The 9634-nt window shown below is 41.3% G+C and overlaps 1 protein-coding gene across 1 annotated transcript; it reads right to left on the bottom strand.

Moving 5' to 3' along the window:
- Nucleotides 1–957: 957 nt before the first annotated feature.
- Nucleotides 958–9611, bottom strand: LOC136429750 (protein ILRUN-like). The gene is made up of 5 exons (XM_066419706.1): nucleotides 9328–9611; nucleotides 8110–8264; nucleotides 7238–7435; nucleotides 3651–4183; nucleotides 958–3264 (listed from the first exon to the last, which is right to left on the bottom strand). The coding sequence occupies exons 1-5, from the start codon at nucleotides 9480–9482 to the stop codon at nucleotides 3145–3147; spliced, it is 1161 nt and encodes a 386-aa protein (XP_066275803.1). The 5' UTR covers nucleotides 9483–9611; the 3' UTR covers nucleotides 958–3144.
- Nucleotides 9612–9634: the final 23 nt, after the last annotated feature.

Raw genomic sequence — 9634 nt, forward strand, 5'->3', positions numbered from 1 at the left:
ATAGTGGGTACAGTGAGAATGGGTGAATTGAGAGTGGGTGAGATGAGAATGGGTGAGATGAGAGGGGTAAGATGAGAGTGGGTACAATGAGGATGGGTACAATGAGAGTGGGTATAATGAGAGTGGGTACAATGAGAGTGGGTATACTGAGAGTGGGTGAGATGAGAGTGGGTGAGATGAGAGTGGGTAAAACAAGAGAGGGTATTAGGAGAGAAAGAGAGTAGTAAGTCAAAGATGAGGGAGGGGTAGGAAGGCGGCTAGGTGCAATAGGAGATTTGGCAATAGGGAATAAAGGTAAGGGCGGATAGCCAGAGAAGGCGAAGGTGGAAGACGACGATTTCCGCATCACTCATACCGGAGGACCATTGGCTGAGCATAGTAAATAGTTTACTGTTTATTGTGCTCGGCCATTGGTCAGCAGGGATGACGTCATCACCCCCACAATGCTTGGCGTTATGTCCCCTTCGTTCACTTCGGCCATGGTCCTCCGACCACGTCTGGAGCTTGAAGCGACCCTCCCACCCGACCCACGACAGGTTTCTGCTTGGATCGGGAGAGGGCGCCCGCTTGAAGGCGGTCGCTTCAGCGCATAGGGACTTTAGGCTTCAGACGACGATTTCCGCATCACTCATACCGGAGGACCATTGGCTGAGCATAGTAAATAGTTTACTTTTTGGTATCCACCGAAATGCTACAGCGTCGAATAAACTCAACACAACACTGCTAATCACCCATTTAGTTCTTAAGTGCCTCCACACTACTTTCTGTATTCTAATCTTTCATTTAACAACGGTGATTTGGAGGATAGCACCATTCAACTTGTTTCTCGCGGGGCCAAGTTTTATAGAACAATAATCATAAGCAGAACGTGCTTTGGTCGGTTGAATTACGTACATCAATAACAGAGCAATACATTTAAACTAAAGAAAACTACTTGCATCACACAAGAGACACGAGTTATGAATGAAATATTTTCTTTATTTCTCCAGAGATACACGGCTGTATCCAGCTCCTACTTAGTACCCCCTGTGCAGTACATAACTTCTACACGGTAAAGTTCATTCGCAGTCAATCTAGCTGATGCTACACCCAGCAAAGCGCCAAGGTGGTCACAGTTGGAAACATGATGAACACAACTTATAATTAAAACCAACGACATAAATGAGTGAATGTACACATATCAAGTAAATATGACAAATAAAAGTAACATACTTAATTAAAGGGCGAAAGATATTCTTGGCAAATGAGGACACAAAGAGAATTTTCTCTTTTTTCTCCCAAAGGAAAAAGTCTAAAAGAAAGGTGGTATTCTTGGGCAAAACATTTAGTTTGCATTATGGTGTATTCACTTAGAACCCATAGCACTTCTAGTTCTATAGTTGCTGCTAAGATGACTACTGTTAACACCTACTAAATATTGTACAGTACATGAAAATCACAAGAATAAGACAAAAAAGACAGAAAGAATGGACAATAATCCCTCTGGGTTAAAGATTAGAAATTCCAACAGAAAGAAAAGGGTTTTGTTACTGATAAAGTCCGAAAATTTCAATTTTTTTCATACTTCCCACAATACTCTATCCCTGGTTAGTATCAGTGTATAGTCTATTACCGAAGAAGGCATTTTTAGGATCTACCACTTACATTGTTGTTGTACCAATATTTGTACATGATGACATGCACACTTCCAGACAAGCTTTCCCCCATATACATGTACAGCCAGTTTGTTGATCACAGCACACATTTCTTGTTTACTGAAGCATGATCAGTTTTCATACTAAAGGTTTATGGCATCAGGATTTTCACACTAAGACAGGTGCTATGGCTAGTATAAGAGGTGAGCTGAAGTACATATTGCACTGAAGCAGTGTCTCCGGACAAGACAAGGAATACAGTTCACATGGGCAAAATAGGAACACACTCAGTGTATGTAATCAAGATGGACAGGAGTTCGAAATACATACACGACTACGTTAAGATAGGAGATAAAGCCGACATGCAGCCTCTTTCATGATAATGAATACTTGATTGCGGACTGGTGGTAATTATGAGCCAAACATTTTTCATTCTCATTTCGCCAAAGATGTTTTGACTTGCATTTTCAAGACTAGAGAGTTTTTCTAGTTAGTTTGCAAGTGTAGCAAAGATGTTAGTGCAGTTACTCAGAATGCAATTGAAAGCGAAGTATAAAATCTCGTAATACGACACCCACCATAAAGCAGTACATACAGATCAGTATAACATAGTAGAGAAAAAGAGCGCTGTGTTCACTTGGCAATCTCATGTCTCATATCTCGTTTCTACCTTTAAAGAAGACTGACAGCAAAAAGAAGGAGACTTTCAGTATACAGATCACAAAGTGTATGTTTCCAAATTCATTGCGGACATAGCATAACGGGCAAACAGTCACTTAAACTTCATTTGTTCAGGCTGTGGTAAGAAAACGACAGCAAATATTTAAAGATTTACAGTTGTTAGCATCTCCCTACATAAGATTGCAAGGTTAGAAAAATTCTACAACCCCCTCCTACTTAATGGCATGGCCCATCATCACCATCTTTGGGTGGGTCTACTGGTAAAAGAAGGGGTGGTAAGAATTGCTGGTGAAGAGATTAGTCCTATACATTTGATGTAAGTTATAGCTTCAGTCACACAATCATGCAAAACGCTAGTTAACACTTTAAAACTCATGCATGCGCTCAGCCATACTATCTGTCCAGTTGCATTATACCCAGTATCACTCATTGCCTCACAAAAATTATTCTTTTTTCAGCTTTTCAAAAAGAAAATCAACTTTCTTGTTGCTTTTTGCCACCAATTGTAAACAATACTAGATCTTGGACCAAGCTCGTCAAAACCGTGATAATACACTTGCTGTATCACTACTAGTACACAAATTTGACAATAACCCCTGACTACCAACATTCAAAAAGTACCTTCATCTCTGTTTTTCTTTTTTTAATCCTTTTTTTCGCTCAAATTTTTTTTTTGGGTTCTTTTGTACTTCAGCTAAAAAAGAAATATGAAGACACTGAAGTTTTTTTCTGGGCATCCAAATATGATCACATTAATCCTTTTTCACGGATGCCCTTAAAAGGTACCATATCGCAATACGCGGCATATGCAACTGGACGGGACCCGTCGCTAGAGGTCTTCGTCATCCTCTTCGTTATGTACGCTACTATCGTGTCCCAGCGGCAGCGGTTGCGCCGCCGCCATGTTTGCTGGGAAGAGTTGTTGCCTGACGGAATTTGTCGGTTGAATCTGTGAAGAGGAAGGAAATGAGAAACCAAGTTAAAAAAGGCAATCAGGTGGTAGACTATGCATTAATGAGTGAATTACAATTAGACAATGCTTACACTGTGCAAATAGGTTAAAACATTAGCGGATGCTTCGATATTAGAAACTGATGTGTTTCACCTTGTTACTACAAATGTAGATTATATCTAGCTAGCTTTGTGTTTCTATAGCTAGTAGAAGACGATACTTTTCTTGTGTCAATAAATTTCAAATTTTGAAGAGGGCAGCTTGCACAAAAAATTGTTATCATCCCTTATCAAATATCCTTTCAGTTCCTACGACAAATGTGAATTACAACTCTGACATGTGTTTTTTTAACAACTTTTAAACCAAGATAATTGTAAGCCTACCTGAAATATAGGAACAGTACTCGGGATAGGTGAACAAAACATCTGTGCTGCTCCACTCTGCAGCCCGAACGGCTCGTGGCTCTCCCCTGCGCCCTGACTGGTCGGACTACAACCATTCACAGTCCTTTCCCCTACCCTAACTGTCGAGCCTGGAAACTCTGCTGGACTGCCGAACGCTAAATGTGACGGTTGCTGTGATTGGGTGCTAGGTACTACTGCATTCTGTGACGCCACCTCCGATTGGTGGTTTTGAACCGGGCTGCCGAAATGTTGTTGGTGTGGTAGAGACTCTGATGGGCCGGTCTTGACGGGGCTGTTAAAGGGGCTTTGAGGCAAGGCTCCCGATTGGTGGGGACTGCCAAACAGAGTTTGTGGCTGGTCATTTGATTGGCTACCGGGAGGGGGTCTCCCAAAGGGGTTTTCAGCACCCTGAAGCGGTAGTGATGTGGCGAGGTCAGCTCCCATGGAGGACATCTGTTGCGTAACAGCCAGGAGGCCGTTTTCTTCCACTGTCAGGATCACCCAGATGATTTCTGAAAAGCATAAAAGGATGAGGATTATCGCAAACATGTACAATGGAATTGAAACAACACCTAGATGATTTCTAAAAAGCAGAAAAGAACGATACTACTTAAAAACATGTACGCTAAAAATCAAAACAAGATTTCAAACATGTAGTAATGTCTATGTGCACAAAGCCTTGGAGTTGGACAGCCAAGTTAGACTGAAGTTGTCTGATTCCAACATGTGCTCTTATTTCATTCAAATGGCAATGGCACTATAAATTATTGCTCCAAAGATTAAAACTGTCCTTTCCCACAGCACTAATAAATTGCTATTCTGGCTTTCAAAGCAACAATTAATGATATTCATGTTTGGTGATGCAGATTCCAATCAAAATAGACGTGGGCTGCCTTTGGCATGTACATCGTATAGCTATCCACATTTATGAAATAGTGTGTGGTCTGCAGTGCAACCACACAAGTAAATTTGTCTCATGAGTCAAACCTAACTTGACTTTTGTTGTGCAACACACTTTTGTGAATGAGCATGCACTCAACTATCACTACCTCAAATTTCTTCATTAGGGTTTCAATCAACTCTTAAATCAAAGCACAAGTTCCACGTAATGCCGGGTTGAAGCGAAAATGAGCTGCATGAATGAGATCCATTGTGGCTTGTGCTTGTAATTTATACTTAACAGGGTGCGAAATACTTTTTTGAGCCAGGTTGCCCATGTTGCAACCTAGGGCAAATGCTAGGTTGCACATCCAAATTTCAGGTTGCTCCAGCAACATTCACAAATCAAGCTCGTATGTAGCGTATAATACTTCTAATATTTCAAAATATGTATTAGATATATAGTATTGTGTTCCCATTGACCTAACAACATCTTGTTTAGCCGAGGGCAGTGTGTTTTCGTCTTTTTCAGCTCAAATTCCACGATCTATGAAGGGTTTTGGATGGTTTAAAAGGAAAGTGTTGATTTCTTTATTTCAATTGAAGATTTACCGAATTTTATGAGAGTGACACTGTGTTTTTGTGAGCTTCCAGGGCTCCGATTGAGATCTTTGGCTCAAAATATAAGGTTGCACACTGCGCTACCTGGGTTTGGAATCAACTTGCACCAACCGAAATCTTGTTGCACCGTGCAACGTGCAACCAGGTATTTCGCACCCTGCTTAACATGTACATGTACCTGTTGTACATAGAATCTAATGTATAGGTTGTACTAGATTTATGTACATGTGACTAGCCAGTAATCTTATACAATGCTTTGCCTCAAATTATATTTGACACAATTGTTGTGCAATACGATTTGACTATCAGAACCCAAAACACTATTAGTACTGTAAATGCATTTAATTTTGTGTGGTTTTTATTTCACGGAAGGGAGAAAATGGACTGTTTGCGGTGGTTTTAAGTTCGTGTTTGAAACAATAGTAGCACTACAGTCATAGGTGGGCAAAAAGATTTGCAGTGGTTTTAGGTTCGCACTGAAAGTGCACCACGAAAACCACCACCGCTAACATTTCTGCACTTACAGTATCTCATTTAGTCAGTTTATTTGTTGTACATTGTAGCATAAAGCTGTGTACAACAGAAGGCATTCCCACGCTTGGTTGGGTATGTAAGATAATGTTTACTGTAATGTGCTCACTCATCCGCATAATGAATTGTGTGTCAACACGTCGCATCATGTAAATGCCACTGATCAAGTCTTTACTGGTTAACGCAAAGTTGACATCAACATTACTACATGACACATAACCCTTGAGGTCCATGTCAGTAAAAATGACACACACACAGGGACTGGGTGAGGGATAATTAATTCACAGCTTTCATGTTTCAGGAACATAAACCATTCTACTCATACTGGTAGTTGATAGAGTCAATTCCATGTCACCGAGAGGGTTTTCAGATGATATTGCTAATAAGTTTGAACAATTTTAGAGAAAAGACTATTTCAGTCAAAATAATTCCAGACCGTTCAAACTATTAGAAATGAAAGTTTGAACATGTTTGAACTCATCTATACATTTTGGAAATATTATGAATTTCAAAGTATTTGCACAAATATGTCTTTATTTAGAACAGTTTTCAAACATCTGTGTGATTGTTCTACTGTTGGAACATTTTGCATCATTCTCAAAATGGTAGATTTGGGTTATTGCCCCCATAAAAGTAGGTGCTAATCACGCTCTATTGTCTGCCTCTGTATATTTTTAGATTTCATGTCTGGACACTGGCAACTCTTTTGTCTTTAAGTGTCTATGCATGGCACCTAGGCCTAATCCCCTATACTTTGAAGGGATGTGTGAATTGCCCTGTTCCCAGCCCACTGACCCAGTTATATCATATTTGTAGAATGTTGGAACATGTTCAAACAAATGATCAATCTATGTTGCAACAGTTTGGAAACTAATACAAATAATGTGTTCAATGTTGGAAATTTGTTTAACCTGTTGGAACACAGCATAAAATATTTAGAACATCAAATAAATGTTGGAAATTGTTCTTAACAGTTACTTATCTCACATAGATTGTTACAAAGGTTTTGTAAATGTTAGAACAAAAGGCAACCAACACCCTCTCGGTAATGTGGAATTGACTCTACTGCATATTTTACTTTAAATTTTTAGAAATGATCAAAGTTGAACTGTTATTTGTGTTACAGAAGCAGTGGATTGCTCACTCTTTGACAAAGACTGGAGCTGGGCCTGGACGGTTGAAAATTTAGACAATTTTGCGTTGGAAAATACATTTCACCTTTCCTTCAGAATGGTTCATCCAGGGATGTCTCCAGCTTCAAATTTTGTTCCGTCCCACTCATTGCTTGGGAGCCGATTTTTTTCATTTTCATTGTTGAATTTGTCATGTTAAGCTTAAAAAAATACATTTTCATCAGTTCTATCTCATGAAATTGATATTTTTGGGACGGACGCAATGCTACTATTGTTGCTCTTTACTTACTAATGTCCTAGGCCTCCGTCCATCCTTGGGCTCACTATTAGGCTACAGACTAGGTCCTTCCATGCTATACACCATACATGTATTTGGTGTTATATATCACAGGTATAACCCACCTCCAAAGTACAGGTTAGCGGGCGTGCACATTCTCCACTGCCCGTGGTACACCCCGGCGTGGGACGGGCTGACCATGTTCACGCTCACGTCCGTGATGCCCCGGGGGTCGAGGGAGTCCACCAGGACTCTGTCGTTGGGGCCGAGACGCTCCCCCGCCAGGAACCTGAGACACGAGCCCGCTGGCCAGGGCTCCTCACCTGTGGAAGGGATGCAATGACTGAATAGCTACCGGCCTACAGCAATGGATTTTGTACCTGTATTGATGAGCCTGTATAGATGTAACACAACAGCTTTGCAAGCACAAGGAAGCTGCTCATATTGCTGTACACATTAAAGTCAGATACATAAACAGAGTCTATGCATGAACTTGCATACATGTACCTGACCTCAATTCTAAGTAAAAAAATTAAGAGGCCTCTACTGTATGGTACCATGTGTCAATGTGATAAGCTACTAGTAAATGATAGTTCAACCAAGATTTTAATTTTTAGTACATTTTGTATGTGGCTGACTAGAGCTGATTTTAAGCGATTTAATAGAAGCAACTTGCAACCATTTTTGGCAGAGGCACAAAATACATTTGTTCTCAATCAGTCCATGAGCTGAAAGGTGTAACCGATCAAACTTGAGAACAAAACTCTACCATGAGGCAGCTTCTGGCATCAGCCTTGGGCATCAAACCTCCGCACATAAAAGAATTCAACACACATATTGAGAAGATTAGGGCTGCCCTGGTGTGCTTGGCTAAAATATGAGCTGTAGCGAAGGCATATTGCACTACCAGCTACATGTACGTGAAAAAGCATCATACTTCACCTGAATTGAGGATGACAAGAGAAGAAGGTAGTCTAAAGCAGATATAATGTCCTACCTGAGTTCTGTATTCTCCATGTCTTGACGAACTGTGTGTCAGGTGGGACAGACTCCCCCTCTCCTATCGTGATGTCGGCCACAAACGACATGTTCGGCAGCGGCTGGCGCGGCGTCTCCAGGTCATAGAACGCACCGACGGCTGCTTGGAGGTTCCTGAAGACATTTGAAGTAGTTTCACATACATAATACAACTTCAAGTGCACAACATAGTGTATTTGGGTTTCTCCCAAGGGTATAGCAGTGCTGTAAGAGGGTGCATAGCAGGTGCACTAGCATCTGATGCTTGCCTGCTTACTTACTTAGAGATAACATTTTGAGATAATGTTGTCTAGTTTCTCTATCGGTTACTGTTTACATATGAAGCTGTAGGAAGCCTAGGTACCATAAATCTTCATGTGACTTCACTGTACACAAGTTTCACCAAAATCTAATTGTTTCCTGCATCCCTAGCTTCAGCCTTATACCACAACAAATTTCATGGACATGAAGGATCACACAGTTCAATATTAGACAGAAGTAAACACAGACATTATCATGTTACCTTCGTCAAGGTTATGTTTTCAATTCGGGTGCCATTTATTTGTAATTGGCTGTGTGTTGTTCCCACCAAAACTTGTTTATTCATGAGAAACTGAAATCGGCCTGCAGGTCACTTTTCATTGGTGTTTACAGCTGTTCCATTCCTCTACATTACCATTTTATGCTGTAGCCAAACAAAACAGTTTTATCACCTTTTAGCTGCTAACTGATTTCAAAAGGGGTTGGGCCTTACCCATAACAAGAGGACTGAAATATGCAGCCACACCTTTTTAGGGATCCCTTCTGAGTTTCAGTTTTGGTGAGTTGGACAGTTTGGCTATCTGGTTACCATTGGTGACCACTGCATTTGTGACACAACAGTCCCAAAAACATGGCAAAATAACAACATACCATATGGACATATTTTTCTCTTCCTTTCGACACATGTGACCCACATATTATGTTTCCATCCTTCCTCTTTGAATTTGTTTTCGTCCCAGTTTAAAGCCCCCCTCCCACTTCCCAAATGGCCATCCAACAAACTACATCTTCGCTGTGCATATAGATGGACGGTAAATATGTTGATTACTCCCCACGGACTTCTCTGCCGTTAGAAAAACAAGGCAACAAATGTTCTCTCGCGACACGTCACCGACCCTTTCCCGTTCGGAGGGATTTCTGCCGAATTTACACGTACCAGTTGTTCATATCGAGGAAAAATGCACAAGCGGACGGGTTGAGCTGGTAGTTGACCAGTTTCTGCAGCTCGGCCACTAAAACCTCCCTGTCCGTGGTGCCCATGGCGCTGAACTTCTGCATGAAATCAGCCTCCAGGTCCTGATCTACCTCCATCCTCGGCCGATCCGTCCTCCGATGGGTGGAAAAGCGGTAAAATCGGGTTGAATCAGCCCCGAGTGAGACCAAAACATTGAGTCGGAGTCATTCTGTAACGCTCCGAGCTGTCATCATGACGTCATCAGGGCCGCACTGCGCACGCGCACCGC

This window comes from Branchiostoma lanceolatum, chromosome 3 (genome assembly GCF_035083965.1).
Source record: "Branchiostoma lanceolatum isolate klBraLanc5 chromosome 3, klBraLanc5.hap2, whole genome shotgun sequence".
NCBI classification, from domain to species: Eukaryota; Metazoa; Chordata; class Leptocardii; order Amphioxiformes; family Branchiostomatidae; genus Branchiostoma; species Branchiostoma lanceolatum.